Below are 16,678 nucleotides of genomic sequence, written 5' to 3'. Positions count from 1 at the left end.
CCACCTGTACAAACATTCAACATATTACCAGAATACATTACCAAGATCAGGCAGGGGAAAGAGGAGGGAACAACACCTTCATGTTGTTTGCGTACCATATTAAGATCTAATAGTGAGTGAGGGAGGGTACTTTTAAAAGAAGGGAACCAATGGAGGAGTGGCTGTTTAAATGCCCCAGACGATGCCTTGCAGCCACATTCCACAGGCACCTTATTTCATCTGGGGTGCCCTGATGTGCATTTGTTTTATTGCACAGAACTAAGCAACAGCTTCAGACTGTAAGCAACGGCCTGACACTTGTTGATTTAAATATCTATATCCAAGGGAGTGCCATTGTGGTGTAGTGGTTTGAACATGGGAATAGGACTCTGGGAGAACAAGGTTTGAATCCCCATTCAGCTGTAGAAATGTAGTGGGTGACTGTAGAAACCTAGTGGGCCATACTCTCTCTGCTTCAGGAAAGGAAACGCCAATCCCACTCAAAAGAAATCATACCAAGAAAACCCTCCAATAGAGTTGGCATAAGTCAGAAACAACTTGGAGGCACACAGCAACAGCAACAACCAAGGACATCATGGTGACATACAATCAAATCACCATAACATGACACTTCCACCATGCAGATTGCTATATTTACATCTACTTGAGCTGCTTAATATTTGCTCTGAGGTGAGCAAATAGTTTTTTCAGATCTGCATCTGTCACTGAATATGTGGTTCCACAAAATTGACACATACAAATCCGTTTGCGAATGATTTACACAATTTTCTCCTAGCAATGAGTTGTCATTCTTTAAAGAAAGAGTCTCCCTGATTTAAAGGCATTGGTTCCATTACATGTGTGTGACATCACTGTCCTTGTTTTGCATGTGGAACTCAGGCTCAACTTCTCAGAAGGTTTCATTCCAGGGACTGTTGGAGAACAATACGCCCTGCTGCCTCCCTGACTTATGCTTCCTTGTCTCCCATTCAGGATGGCTGATTTATCTTTTTAAAACCTTGTTTTGTTTTGCTTTGTAGCAAGAGAATTGTGCCCACATCTCTCGGAGGAACCATTTGGTTTCATAATTAATAGATTTATCACTTCTGGCAACAAGGTAAAGGCCACAGTTGTATTCCATCTAACTGTACTGGTGTAATAAAATGCGTTTACTTTTTTAACAGTCATTGTCTTAACAAGAAGCTGAAATCGCCACTCTTAGGATGATAAGACACATTTTCTCTTAAATAGTCATGCAGTGCAATTGAGCTAGTTAATGTTAAGAGTCCATGATTGTCTTTACTTTCTGCAATCAGCATTTTATTCACAGTTTTACAATAGGTGTAAATTTTTATCACTAGTTAGGCAAGCAGAAGAATGAATTCAACTTCAAGAGAATTACTTAAGAATTGGCTACAGTGATATAACAGGGTAATAACTGCTCCAAGGACCAGCCATCAAGGAGGAAAAGAAAAAGTAAGTGTCATATAAAATAAAATAAAAAATTACTGAAAGAAAAGAAAAGGTCAGATGGTTAAGGGAAGAAGAAAAATGTCCATAAACAGGAACATCTCACACCATGTCAACAGAATGGTTACGCACTGAGCTATGAAAATGGAAGTTTGTGGGGGAAAAAAGCTTTAAAATGGAAACATAAAATGTTATATTCTGGATTTTCTTTCTAACATTGAGGGAGAGAAATCTGTTATGTGAGCAAAAGGAAATTAGGTGAAGTAAGCATAAGTCTTGCTTAATGACTGATAGAAGGACAGACAATTAGGTCTACAGTTTTGTTACATAGACAGTATTCAGGCAGGAAAACTAGATTCTAAATAAACTGAATAAAAGTAAACAGTGCTGGCAGATTATGATTAATTCAAGTAATAGCAATAGCAATAGCAAGTACTTTTCTATATCACTTATCAGTGCACTTAAGCACTCCCTAAGCAGTTTACAAAGAGTAAGCTAATTGCCCCCAACAATCTGGGTACTCATTCTAGCGACCTCGGAAGGATGCAAGCCTGAGTCGAACTTGAGCCCTTTTTCTAGTATTGAACTCGCAACCTTATAGTTTGTGAGTGAGTGGCTACAGTACAGGCATTTAACCACTGTGCCACCAGGGCTATTTAATTAATTCAAGTATACTTACTTTAGTGTTAGGTTTGTCATGGGTTATCCCAGTAGGGCTTCCTTGAAAAGTAAATGTACACAGGATCTGGCTACATATTAGTTGTCATAACCATGGCTCATTAGCTGAAGTCTGTTTTGGTCTGAATGGAAAGCAGCAGTAGAGCCTCCCCACAACCCCAAATCTAAGACCACCTGTGATGTATCCATATTGCAAAATTATAGCACTTTGATGCCACTTTAACTGTTATTACTCCATCCTATGAAAATTTGGGACTTGTAATTTGGTTAGGTCCCCAGAAACTCCAGGACTGGAGGAACTCCCTAGCAGAGAATTCTAAGCATGCACAAAATTGTAAATCTTAGGAATTTCTAGGGTGGAGTCCTGGCAGTTAAAGTGGCGCCAAAGTGCTATAATTGTACAGTGTGAACACACTCTTAGTATTTTAGAAGCACTTGTATTTCCAGCCAATGTTATTCTGTGTACTGAATGACTCTTACTCAAAAAATAATGATTTAGTATACTGGAAAGCAATAGTTCTATTTGCATAAAATAAAAGAAATGCAAGAGCATGTCAATAACATTATAATGGGCATTTTTAAGGAGTGTAATTACAATATATGTTCATAAGGCACACTTCTTTTTCTTACAATTTAATCCTGAATGAACAAACAAAAGCTGGCTTTTGAATCAATTGGATTGCGTTACAGCCTCTCTGGGTGACTAGAATAGCAAAGAGATGGAGAATAATAAAAAAGGAGATCATTGAAAAGAGGGGGATGGTGTGAGGGATTTGAAGGAGCTGCACCACTGCAGAAGAACAGAGGGTAGCCCCATCCAATTCCCCTTACCCTCACTTCTCAAAGGCAGGTGGATGCTTTGTGTTCGTTCTCAAGCATTTTCTACAGCCAGGTGGCCTAATTCTCCAGAGGTAACTGCTGTGGAGGAGGAGGAGGTTTCCTGGTTATCCTTCAGGCTCCAAGGTCTTGCATAAATGAATACAGTTGCCAGGCCAGGACTGTACCAGGACCTGATGTTTCATGGATATAACCAGAAAGCTAGAGATGACCATAGTTTTTTGTGGCTTTTTCGGGCTATGAAGCCATGTTATAGAAAAGTTTATTCCTGACGTTTCGCCAGCAGCTGTGGCTGGCATCTTCAGAGAATGCTGCCATGGAAGAGAGTGGGGTATATATATTGGTTGAGGGGAAGTGATTTTCATGTTAATCTGTGTATTGATCTGTTGTTGAATGGCAAGGCCTACAGGGTGTCTATTTAATTAATTGTCTTTAATTGTCCTCTGGGACTCCCCCTCATCCTGGGTTGTTTTCATTTGCGTTTGCTGGGTCCTGGTTTTGGTGTTTTTCAGGACTGGTAGCCAAACTTTGTTGACTTTAAGAGTTTCTTCTTTCCTGTTGAAATTGTCCATGTGTTTATGAATTTCAATGGCTTCCCTGTGCATTCTGACCTGATAGTTGTTGCAATGGTCCAGAATTTCAGTGTTTTCAAACAGCATTTTGTGTCCAGGATGGTTTACAACATGTTCTGCCACTGCCACTGGCTGACAGTCTGCAGTTTCTCTCGTGTTCCTTGATTCGTGTTTGAATACTGTGTGGCTGTGGACAAGTCTACATAGGGACCACCAAATGCATTGTTCAAACACGAATCAAGGAACACGAGAGACACTGCAGACTGGGTCAGATGGGCTGAAGGCATCTTTAATGTCTTCCCTAAATACCCTTAAAGCACTTATTAGCTGGTCTTGACCAAACTTGCCAACCTTGCTTTAGAAGGATATTCAACCCAACTGCTGCTAAGCGTGCAATCTCTCTCTCTGTGTGTATAAGATTGTTTAATACAATCTTCATTTATTATTTTCCTCTCATAGCAAAATCTACTGGGCCATTAATTCATACTACCCATCTAGGAATCTGAGAACCTCCTTTTGGGGACTGCTTTATAGCAGTAGTTCTGAACCTTTGGGGAATCTGATGCAACAAGCCATGAAAGACTTTCCTAGAAAGTTGCACTTAACCACAGTTTTCAAACAAACTGAAGAAAAGAAAAACACAGAGCCCCTGAAAACCACTCATAAAACCCTCTTGGGGCCCATGGACCATACATTGAGAATTCCCTGTCTTATAGCTTGTTTCAATTAGCACAGAGAAATTAGCATGGAAGAAAATCTGTGGCTGTAGAACACTTCTTTTCCCCCACCCCAGGTTGCTAGTTCCTTGGAAGAAGGATGAAGTACAATAAGCAGCAGAGGGAGAAAGCGAAATGAGAAGATAGGTTGTTATGGAGAAGGATACCCATGTCTCCCTTTCTAATCTTGTCATGTCTTTCAATCAGGCCTAGACTCCTATTGATCATTCCCAACTAGAGTAGACCCATCTAGTTGAATAGTAGGCAAATCCCACTGTTTCAGTTTTTCTGCTCTAGCTTGTACTAACATTAGGATTCATGCAGCTGGGGTTTTGTTGACCTGAATTACTATATATTTGTATCAATGCAAGAAGTCACTATTATCCTTCCAGGATGGCATCACATATTAAAGGCATAGCACAGACTTCAATGCAATGTATAATGACTCCATACTGCAGATTGGTATTAGGTCAGGATCCATGATGGAGACACACATCTTGGAGACCTGAAGCAGTTGCTTGGGGACTGTGACACTGATTCCAATTGAAGTAGCAAATCTTCTAACCCTTAATAAATACTATCTCCTTTGTTGTAGTTATGGCCTTCAAGTCGTTTCCAACTTATGGCGACCCTAAGGCAAACCTATCATGGGATTTTCTTGGCAAGATTTCAGAGGATTTCAATAAGATTTCTCATTGCCTTCCCTTGAGGCTGAGTGTGATTTGCCCAAGGTCACCCAGGGGATTTCATGGCTGAGCTGGGAATCAAACCCTGGCCTCCAGAGCTGTGGCCCAACACTCAAACCACTATGCCACACTGGTTCTCATGTCTCTATTTACCTCAATATAACTTAACATATGAGGATTCCAATTTATTTTCAGGTTTGGCTCCTTCTCTGGTTTCTTCTTTGACAGTCTGTGCACTGGATGGATGGGCATCATGGTGGATTACTACAAAATATTGGATGTTCCACAAAGTGCCTCTATGAACGATATCAAAAGAGCGTAAGAAAAATGTTTTGTCAGGTCAAATCCTACCCAGGCATACAACTTTTACTCACTTTTGCTTCTGTAACATTTACCAGTAGGCTGTGTTATGAAGTAACTGTGTTCCTCCTGATAACTTTGGTCATTTGTTTATTCTTGACTTCAGCAACAACTGTGGCAGTACGATGGCTCCAATGGAGTCGCTCTCTCTTTTTACAAAAAATTAAAAAAAACTGGCTAGGGCATGGAGGTTTAAACCTGCTTCACCTGTGTGCAATGGTACAGTCGCCCCTCCTTTTTTGTGGGGGATCTGTTCTGGACCATCTCATGAAAATGGAGTTTCACCTATATTCAAGACCCATTGGCTTAAATATAGGCATGGAGGTGTGGGGTGTGCAGGGGCACACCTCGAGCATATGCCCCATTCATTCTCCCTCTGTTTGTCCCTCGCACATAAGTGAGGGATGCGGATCCAAAGACTACGAGAATGGGGGGAGGGAGGACTGTACTAGTCTGGATTGGGCCTATGTGTGTTTATACAAGAATAAAAGTGAGAATTCAAAGAGCCATGTTAGTCTGGAAAGTCAGTATGCAAAGGGATCTTGTAGCAGCTTTGAGACTAACTGGGGAAGTAGACTGAAGTCTACAAACTTGCATGCTACCAGTTTCTTTCTTTCAAATGTTAATTCAAAAAGTTAGTTTAAAAGATGCTACAAGATCCCATTGCAAAAGTGAGAATGATCTTAAATTGCACATTATGTCTTTAATGCAGTGTATAGCAGAGCTTGGGAAAATTCCTTTTTGGAAACCAATTCCCAGTGAGCTTGTTGACTGAGGGATTTGAAGAGCTGTCATCCAAAACAGTAACATTTTCCCCCTCAAATGTACAGTTTAGCCCTGAGACAGGATTAGTGGACTGCAGTCCATTGCTATTGCAATTTTGGTCCAAAACACACTGCAGAAATATTCCACTATTGAAGTATAGTGTCTAGATCAAGGGAAGTAGTAGTGCTACTTTATTCTGCCTTGGTCAGGCCTCATCTAGAATGCTGTGTCCAGTTCTGAGCACCACAATTCAAAAAGCATGTTGAGAAGCTGGAGTGTGTTCAGAGGAAAGCCACCAAAATGGTGAAGGATCTGGAAACCATGCCTTATGAGGAGAGATTTAGGGAGCTGGGTATGTTTAGCCTGGAGAAGAGAAGATTAAGAGGTGATATGATAGCCCTGTTTAAATATTTGAAGGGGTGTATTGAGGAGGGATCAAGCTTGTTTTCTGCTGCTCCAGAGAATTGAACCCAGAACAATGGATACAAGCTACAGGAAAAGAGGTTCTAGCTGAACATTAGTAAGAACTTCCTGACAGTAAGGGCTGTTTGACAGTGGAACACACTCCCTTGGAGAGTGGTGGGGTCTCCTTCTTTGGAGGCTTTTAAACAGAGATTGGATGGCCATCTGTCAGGGATGTTTTGATTGAGAGTTCCTGCATGGCAGGGGGTTGGACTGGATGAGCCTTGTGGTTTCTTCCAACTCTATGATTCTATGATTCTATGGCCAGTGCTAGGGAATCCGGGGAACTGTAGTGTATCATGGTACCAGAGCTCTCTGACAGAAAAGACTAAATGTCTCTCAAAACTACAGTTCCAGAATTCCCTAGCATTGAGCCAGGGCAGTTAAAGTGGTCTCAAACTGGATTATTTCTGCAGTGTGTTTTGGACCTTAGTTATGAATCACATGGAAAATGAGACATTATATAGAGTAATGGTTATGGGAATGGTAACTTAATTCTACCATGTATAGATTTCCATTCAGGTCTGTTACATCTTGTGGAACTATACAGGTACCGGAGTAAAGTTCTCAGATGGCACCCAGATAAAAATCCAGAAAATAGGAAGGAAGCTGAACAGAAGTTCAAAGAGATCGTGGAAGCCTACAAAATCCTTTCAGACAGTAAGGAATGCAATTTCTCTCTAGCCATGCCATTTTTTTCCTTGCTGCAAAGGGATATCCCACAGGATCACGCTTGCTTATTTTTGACTGATTAATTTACAGTACAAAACATTGGACCCAAACAGACAGGCCAAAATAAAGCTGCTTCAGGTCACTTTGGAGGTATGCTGTTTAAATTATGCATGTGTCCTAAGAGGCCAGAAGCCATGCCAAAGTCACGCTCCAGTGCTATACAAATCTTACATTCTTTATCGAAATCCCTTCTTAACAGTTGCTTTCCAACATATGCCAAATCCCCAGCTTGGAAATTCACTTTTAAAAAGCAGCCCTTTCCCATTATTGGTTATAGTACGGTATTTGCAAAGTGATGTGTTTCCATTGCTTGTTATGGTGTTTAAGAAGTAACTTGTTGCATTCCTTGTTGTATACCTTGTTACTTTTCTGTTACTTCTTCTTTGGCATTTTTTGGGGGGTGGGGAGATTGTAATATTGATAAAACAGTGGCATTAAACTTGAAAAATTCCTGCCTACAAATGCCTTTCAAAAGTATTTGTTAAAAGTAACACCATTTCTTACACCAATAAGGCGACTTTGTTGTTACTGTGTTTAGAATGTGTCCTTGTTACACTTTTCACATACAATGTAGGCTGTTAAAAGTTGCATAGCTTGTGAATAATTACGTCCAAGACCCATATTACAGATAAGGTGTGGGAGACTGAGTAGGGTTCAGAGAATAGTTCAGGGGTAGACAATACTGTTGTTGTAGGACTGCAGCTCTCAGCAGTCATAGCCAGTAGAAGCAATGGTTAGGACTGCTGGGATTTGCCGTTGGACAACACCTTGGTAGGATCGGGGGGGGGGGATACATTATTCCCACTCCTGGAACAGAGGGTGAATTTTTGGTTGTTCAAGACATCCTGATTCACAGGCCAGTCTCCTGGTTGTAATGTGGGACAATAACATTAAAAGTAGAATCATTCAAAAAATAAGGAGTGCTCCAAATTTCCATCAGCTTTGCCTTCTGTTCCAGAAAATACGCGTGACCACTATGATGGAAGCAGCAAGGACACTTTCAAAGAAGCAAGTGAGTTCTCTGGAGGAATGACAAAGGCCTGCATCCATTCAACTACTTGATCATGCCTAGTAACTTCACTAGGGGTTTGGTGGGTTGGATGACAATGTAGTAATCATACCCTAAGAGATTCAGTAAGGTCTTGTTTCTTTCTATATATTTAGAGAGAACCAGAATGTGTTCCTTCCACTGCCCAATGTGGTGTACTGCCATTTGCAAAGTAATAAATATGTATGTGCAGATTGTTCGGAGGGGTTCCTTGGGGGCTCCATCCTAATAAAGAGAGAAGTAGTTTGGAATAAATAAGTAGCTATAGTAGAACTAGGGAAGCCTAGTTTTCTAAAACACAGATGTTAGAATTTAAAGTAAGAGAATGGCATAGTCAAATTTTTGACAGAGGACAAAGCGGGCATCTTTTGCTACTGTTTCACAAACATGGTCAATGAAGACAAGCCTAGAATGTATAAATGGAAGGAGCTAGCTTTTCTATCCTCCAAGCAAAGATCTCTGCTGTTTTCTTAATTCCCACAAAGATCCTTGGAGGAGAATGTGCAATCACTAGTAATGGTCTCATGATTGCTTTTTAAACAATTATTTTATTTACACAGACTTTTTAGTGCACAAAACAGTCATAACAGTCTATTTTTATCTCTCTTTAGAAAAAGCTGAAGCTGAGAAACACCTGTCAGTGTTTGATCAAGATGGCATCAAAATATTTTTCACAGGAAAACGTTCCTCTTCAGGTAATCTCTAAACCATATCTGGAATTTGATTCTGCTATGAACTCTGTTGTTTCCCATACTACAAATCTGGAGTGTTAATCTAATGTTGGCAGCTACCTTACCTATGTATGAGTAGACGTCTATCTGCCACAGAAAATTAATGTGTTTACATGGTCAGATTTTAAGGAATTTACCAAAGTGAAGAACATGCATAGGTATGAAACAAAGCTGAAAGGGATAAGGAGGATAATGCAGAAGCACTGTCTATTTGTACTGAAGGATGTGTTGGCAGTCTTATATATGAGCAAAAGCAACTATTCCTCCCCTTGCTCTCCCAGCAGCTGGTGGTAAAAAAAAATTGCTGAATTGCAGGGTCAGCAACAGATGTGAAGATGCCTCGATCCTTGGGAACTGGGCTCAATAGTTCCAGAGGTCTTTTTAAGGTCCACAACATGCTTTGCTGTGATAATTGCCTGGAACAGCTGGAAAGAGAGGAAATGGAATGAGTTTGTTCATTTTGTCTTGGAGAGTGAAGAGATGGGGGTCTGGCAGAACAAATGGCTTGAAAGCACTTAATCAACAAGCATGTGCCAATCTTTATTTCAGATTTTTCTGTGTCCTTCTTCAGTGCTCCTAAAAGGTTTCACCACTTTTCTATCATGACGGCCATCATTAATGGTAAAAAAATCACAACTAAAAGGTAAGAGAAGAAAGTGAATGTCTTTCTACCAATCTTTTCCTTAAGCCAAGATTGGAAACCTTCACCTCTCCAGATGCTTTGGACTACATCTCTCACAATATCCTATCACTGTCCATTGTTAATTTTGGCTGGGGTTCTAGAAGTGTAAGTCCAAAATATTGGAGGGGGCACTGGTTATTCACCCTTAACCTAAGCTTTGAATCTCTGCTCACAAACTGTTTGTCTTCTCCCAGCATGCCCAGAAGTGCCAGGTGGCACCTCATGGGGCATTGCATACAAGATTGTTTGACTTAATATCCCACCTTTCTCCTGACGGGTGCTCCACGGCATCTTACAATAAAGTTAAAAATCAGATCTGATAAAGTTTTTTTTAAAATCACACATGCCCCAACAATTAGACTAGATGACCCTTGTGGACCCTTCTAGCTCTTAGCTATACTGTTAAAATGCCCAGAAAATTATTTAAAAGACATAACAAGCAAGGTAAAACTATCCTGCAAGCAAAGATCTTTGCTGTTTTCTTAATTCCCACAAAGATCCTTGGAGGAGAATGTGCAATAGTTAGTTATGGTCTCATATGCACACATTCATATATAAAAAACTTTTCTGCACACCTAGTTCATCTCCAGATACCTGTTTTAATGCAAAGGCCTTTATCTTCTGAGTGGAAAGAGATCAGAGAGGGGGCCAGCCCAGTCAACCATGGGAGGGAATTCCACAGCCTAGAAGGACATATCATGAGTACCCACCAGATGGGCCTATGACAATGGCAGGACCATGAGAAAGTCCTCCCAAGGATCTCAAGACTTGGACATTATACAGCAGTGCTCCACAAATATGGCATTCTTATACAAATAATTTCCTCCAGTAAAACTGCACTCTAGTAGTCTGATAGCAAATGGGAGGACTATATTTTATCTTTTTAACTGTGGACTGTAGAAGAGAATGCTGTATAGATGAATGTGTTTGAGGTGTATTGGTTCAAATTTTGCTTCATTCATAGTTACATATTTTATGGAACTAGCTTTCATGGATGGATACCCATTAATTTTTAAGTGCTATTAGAAGGATAGTCAACACATGCTGGTAGGGTCAAAAACAACAGCCTTAGATTTCTGGCATAATTAAATGGTACTGTAAAACTGTGGTTGTATGAATCTGGCACAGTTTTAATTTGCGAGTGATTGCTATGGGTTTATTTCAGTGCTCCTGATACCCAGATGGAGCTAGTGTGATCAACATAGCTGGCAGCGAATGTGAAACTGCACCATGTTCTAATCTCCCCCTCCAGTGGATCTGGGGTGAAAAAAACACACCTTTCTTAAGGTTGCTTAGTGTGTTTCTGACTGCGTGTCATTAAGTAGGAAGAGAGAAAGGCAGTCTTTTTGATAGGCCTTTAGAGTGCCCCGTGTACGTGATGCTTGTAAGTTTGGGAGAGTAATAAGGACATCTGAGGGAGTATAGCAGTAGCAATAGCATTAACATTTCTATACCACTTATCAGTGAACTCAGCACTCTCTAAGCAGTTTACAGTCTGTAAGCCAATTGCCCCCAGCAAGCTGGGTACTCATGTTACTGACTTACTTAAGGATGGAAGGCTGAGTCAACCTTGGAGCCCTGAGATCAAATGCACAGCCTTATGGCTGCAGTACTGGCATTTAGCTACTGTACCACCAGGGCAGTTTGCTATTGTTTTTGCTAGCAAAATGCAAGTAGCAACATATTAATTAAATGTTTGTGGAATGTAGCTTTGCAGGTGAGTGCCTAGGATATCCCTCTATAAAAAAGTAACTTATCAGTTGCTGAATGAGAAGGAAGAATCTCTGCCTTGGAGAAATGTTCTTTTCATTATAGAATATATAAAAGAAGACATGGGTTTGTGACTGTTAGTTGTATGGTGTGTCAGAGGGGTTGTGCGCATAACAGATTGTAGCCAGGAAGTCTTTACATGAAAACTGTGAAATAGGTGTGTGTGAGAGAGAGAGAGAGAGAGAGAGAGAGAAGGGATGATTGCCTTACAGAATTCAAGAAGGTGCCTTAAAGTGGTAGCCAGCAGCTCTGATGTTAGTGGGGCAATAAATCCACTCCACGTTTAGCCAGGAGCTGTCCAACTTACTGAACCTAATTTTTTGTGCCATAGTTCAGAACCTTGGATAATTTCTTTAAAAGTGAGATTAAACCCCAAAATGGATTCACTCTTCACTGACATCCGGGCCAGGCCACCAGCTGTTATATGATTGTGTGAGGCAATCACATGTAAATAGGAAGGCAACACTGATCAAAAAACAGTTTGAGGCTTAAGGTCTCCATACACATATGGGGCTTAGTAAGGTTCTCCCAGATATAATTCAAAACTTTTTTTTCCCTTTACACCTACATTGAGGTGGGTGTTGGACTGGATCCTCTTCAGTCATTGAGCAAATATTGGGTATCCTCTTCCCTGCAAAGATGAGGTCCCCATAAAGAACTATGTGCTAGGCCTCAAGGCTATAACCTATCTCAGGGGCTGGCAGGTCTGCCATTTCCCAAGGTGGTTGAAAAGACCCATATGATCTTCTCAGATGGTGGGAGGAACCCCCAAACCCAGCCACTTTCAAAATTAGACAGCATGTGGACTGGGAAAAGAATTGTCCAGCAGTCAGATTGCCCAATAACTGGATCCATTACTTATACCATGTCAACACTCTGTATGCCATAACTAATAAAAGCACTGGTCATTTGTAACACATTCATGACTATAAGTAGTGGGTTGTCCCTCCCAGTACACTTTCTGATCTCAGTTGGTTCTTTTGGTGCATGGCACAACCAAGGGGCTTTAAAAATGTGGGGTAGAGATGAGGTTATGAATAAATAAAGTATAATGTGCATAAATATGGATTCTTGTCCTCCTAAAGCATTTCCCCCTTGTTTGACTGGCAGGGACTACTTGAACACATTACTGTCTGGGGCAGAACAGTAAAAGGCAATGCCTGCCCATCACTAAGCACAATAACCAAGGTTACCCCCCCCCCCCCCAACACACTTTTTAATATATATACCTGAGGCAAAAAATTCCAGGAGCATCTCTTCCTGGGAATGAATATACCAGAACAATAATAGATCAAATAACTATTTGTTCCCCCTTTCATTACACTTTCCTCCTTCAGACATCTTGAGAATGAGAGCAAGTACTTGGAAGTTGAAGAGGACGGGAAGACGGTATCTATCCATGTTAATGGTAAATTGGATTGGGTAGGATTATACCTCATGACCAGTGTTAAATGTTTTGCTTGCTTTTCATTGAGCACCTCAGGGGAACCTGATTTTCAGAAAGTATTGAATTCTGTTGAAAACTGAGACACCTCCCCACAAAATTCTGGCTCAGTAACTTTTGTTTCATAAATAGAATGATCAGCCCCTGCATGACTCACCAGGCAAAAACAATAAGGATGTTTGCTGTTTTCTGAATTACAGGTAGGCCAACTCAGCAAATAAATGTTAAGCAAGCAAGCAACCCTAATATATCTTGAAGATATATGTATCTCCAATAGCTAGCATAGCAAACATAAGCTAGACACTAATTTTTTCTGCCTCTCATTGAGTGGCTTTTGTAATATTTGTTGTCAGTATACCCTAAGTGTAAATTGGTTGTTGTTGTTTGCCTTCAAGAGGTTTCTGATTGCTCCTTGGCCTTTTGAGTAAGATCAAGTGTGAAGAGGTTTCTGACTTACGGCAACACTAAGGCCACATCACTTGATTTTCTATGACGGACAATGTATAATTCAGCCATGGTCACCCTGAGCAGGATATCGAAGCCTGATCTTCAGAGTCATATACCAGATAGGATAAATCGATGACAGAATGTTTATCCTTTTATTTAGTGACTATCCAAGAATTCTGGTTCTATACAGGAGGGGGATTTCTTTCAGTCCCATCGCTTTTGCAGGTGTGTTTGGTGAGGACCTTATCTGTGGTTGCTCTGACGCTGTGGGACTCCCATCCATGGGAAATGGTTGGCCCCCTTTCTACTTTCTTTCTGCTATTGAAAGACATTTTTATTCAAGCAGGCATTTGAATTTTAATTATGGAGCAGTAGTCTGCATGTAAAGTGGTGTGTTGTATTTTTAATCTTTTACTGGAAATTATGTTTTAAGTACAACTGAAGTGTTTTAAAACTATTTTTAATCTTTTAAAAAGTATTGTTTAATTCTTTTTTAACTTTTGCAAATCAATGTTTTCGTTTAATCTTTTAATCTTTTAAATGATTGTAAGCTGCCTTGGAGAGTCAGTGTAGTGTAGTGGTTTGAGTGTTGGACTATGACTTTGGAGATCAGAGTTTGAGTTCCCTGCTTAAGCATAAAAACCCATTGGCTGACCTTGGGCATGTCACATTCTCTCAGCCTTAGAGGATGGCAATTGCAAAACCACTCTGAAGAAATTTGCCAAGAAAACTCCATGACTAAGCCAGATCTTCATCTTAGGGTTGCCATAAGTCAAAAATGATTTGGAGGCACACAACAAATACAAGCTGCCTTGAATCCCATCTTGGGACAAAGGTGGGATATAAATTAAAATAAATAAATAAATAAATAAATAAGCAAGCAAGCAAGCAAGCATGTTCTCCAGATCTCTTTATATAGTAGCAACATAACCATAAAGATTACTTTTCCCAAATTATGTGACAGTAACTAAAACTTGATGAACAATTTAGAGCAGCACTGGAAATTGTGTGGCCCACCAGATGTTGTTGAACTACAACTCCCAACATTCCTTATCATGCTACCTAAGGCTACCTAGGACTGCTAGAAGTTGCAATTAAAGAATATCTGGAGGAGCATTCAATTCCTGTCCTTAACACTGAGCTTTTTATAGTACTGAAAAAAGCAAGTTAGGGCCAGTCATAGTGGCCATGAATTCAGCATGAGTGCTGTTCTTTGAGATATTTCTAGGGTTCTATTGCTGGAACAGTGCTTTGGGTAACCAATTTACTTTGTTTATTGCAGGCATACCAGTTTATGATAGAGAAATCAATAGAGGAACAGGAAATGAATGGGATTACAGGCCAGACAAGGGACACTATTGTCCAAATAAGTGGAGTTTTTGGACTTGTGAGAGGCGTCGGTGGGCAGATGAATGGCGGCGCTGGGCAAACAAATGGCGAGACTGGGCAGAAGAGTGCCGGGACTGGGCTGAAGGAAGACACCCTCAGGAAGAGAAAGGTTCCTCTGGAGCTCATGGCAGGCATTCCCAGGCAAATACCTCCAAGGGGAGAGAGCAACAGCACAAGGCAGATAAGAGCAGTTGTCCCAAGAGTGGGGGAAAGATTCCTGGATTTCCCATGCCTGGAGAGGGAAAATGTGATCTAAAAGAGGCACATTCTAGGACAAATAAGGGACAATGCCAGCCAGATGAGGAAAGCCCCAGAACAGATAAAGAGTATTTTGTGTTTCCCAAGCCAGGCGAGAGAAGTTGTGGGGTGCATGAAGGCCATTTGAAGACCAACAAGAGACAGCACAGGCCAGAAGAGGGGCCTCCTTTGGCAGATAGGAGTAACCCTGGGTATCCTAAGCCAGGAGAGGGGCATGTTGAGCAAGAAGAAGGGCACAGCAGAACAAAAAAAAGACAACCTAAGCCAGAAGAGGGACAGTCCAGGCGAGACAAGGTGGCTCATGGACTAGAGAAGCCAGCTCAGGGATCCCTTGACCCCCTGAAAATAGACCCCAGGTGTCATGTATTTCCCATGAAACACAAGACAGCTTCTGAATGTAGCTCTCAGGTTGGGAGCAGAGAGCTCCATGTTGAAAAACATGGGGAGCCACGGGCTGGGGAAAATGATCCCTATGTTGTAAAAGGTGAAAAGCTCCTGGGAACGAAGGATGAAAAACTGGAACTCAAATGTGAGAAAGGTGGGTCCACTTTAGATTCTGAACCAGAGAAGAGAACAGAATTAAATGGGATGCTATTTAATTCTTCCACTGACACTAAGCCAGATCTTCAAAGACCAATGACTTTCTGTAGTGCTAGCGGGCAGCCATTGAAAAGCAAAGAATTGCAGAATCGGACAAGAAGGCTGCACAGCAGGAGGAGCAAGTCTCAGGCTGGGAGAAACAGGTCCTACACCAGCAGAAGCAGATCCCAGGCCCGGAAAAATAGGATGCTCAATGATCATCATAGAGAGTCTGAAGGTAATGACCCATCGAATGGAGGTGGGGAGGTACTGTCTGAGCTGAAGAAGACCCCTGCACATTGTAAAAGTCCTCCAAAAAGTAAGAAAAAGGGCCCTCTTCCAACCATTCAGGTGAGTGAAATTCCTCTTCACACCAAAAAAAGATTGCTTAGAAGAAGGACACATCAAGTCACCCCAGAAACCCCGAATGAAAAACATCAGCCTGTCTCTGAAAGTAGTCAGTTCCTGGACATAAATGGCCAACGGCGAGGGAGATTGATGAAAACGCCTCATCCCAGTGCACAGCTTCCAAATATTCAAGGCCAGAAACTGGGAATGAATCACATCCCAAATGTGACTCATTGACTTATAGGAAGGATCAAGCTAGCTTTCAGGCAAGTCAGCTCAGTGTCTGGCTCATGGGCTGTGATTGCTCCCATTTATCCATTTCCCATCAGGTAGCAATGAGAGGCATCCCATATTTGCTAGACTCAGAAAAAAAAGGAGAGTTCCAAGAGGCCATATTCAGTTGGTAGCAGGAGTATTTTCTCAATAAAGATAGTAATGTAACTTTTTACCATCTCTTGTAGTGTGTGTATATTACTGAATGACACTGGTTTCATTTGCTTTGTTTGCATTGTCTTGCTCATTTTGTCTGCCCCTTTTCTTTGGATGCCTAAACAATATTTCTAAATGCTCAATTGAAGTTTTACATTTCTATAGTGGTAGAAATTTGGGGACTGAAGAAAAATTTAATGTGTGATGCAGAATTCCAATACCAGGGCCAATGCTTTCATTTTGCCCTCCATGGGTACACCCCATAATATATCCCTTTTCATACTTCTTTACTGATC

General features: G+C 41.0%; 1 protein-coding gene across 2 annotated transcripts; it reads left to right on the top strand.

Annotated features, from left to right (window-relative positions):
* The first annotated feature begins 977 nt into the window (after window positions 1–977).
* Window positions 978–16,354, top strand: LOC121918962 (dnaJ homolog subfamily C member 21-like). Of its 2 annotated transcripts, none has more exons than XM_042445078.1 (9): window positions 978–1,096; window positions 1,341–1,455; window positions 5,134–5,256; window positions 7,076–7,185; window positions 8,216–8,269; window positions 8,917–9,000; window positions 9,586–9,679; window positions 12,826–12,896; window positions 14,662–16,354. In XM_042445078.1, exons 3-9 carry the CDS (start codon window positions 5,183–5,185, stop codon window positions 16,188–16,190), a joined length of 2,016 nt encoding a protein of 671 aa, XP_042301012.1. In that variant the 5' UTR covers window positions 978–1,096; window positions 1,341–1,455; window positions 5,134–5,182; the 3' UTR covers window positions 16,191–16,354. The 2 variants fall into 2 exon arrangements, with proteins under 2 accessions (XP_042301012.1, XP_042301011.1); XM_042445077.1 differs by having other exon boundaries at window positions 8,198–8,269.
* Window positions 16,355–16,678: the final 324 nt, after the last annotated feature.

This window comes from Sceloporus undulatus, chromosome 1 (assembly GCF_019175285.1).
Source record: "Sceloporus undulatus isolate JIND9_A2432 ecotype Alabama chromosome 1, SceUnd_v1.1, whole genome shotgun sequence".
Taxonomy (NCBI): domain Eukaryota; kingdom Metazoa; phylum Chordata; class Lepidosauria; order Squamata; family Phrynosomatidae; genus Sceloporus; species Sceloporus undulatus.
The sequence above is the reverse complement of the archived record's forward strand: the minus strand, read 5'-3'. Positions and strand labels throughout refer to the sequence as shown.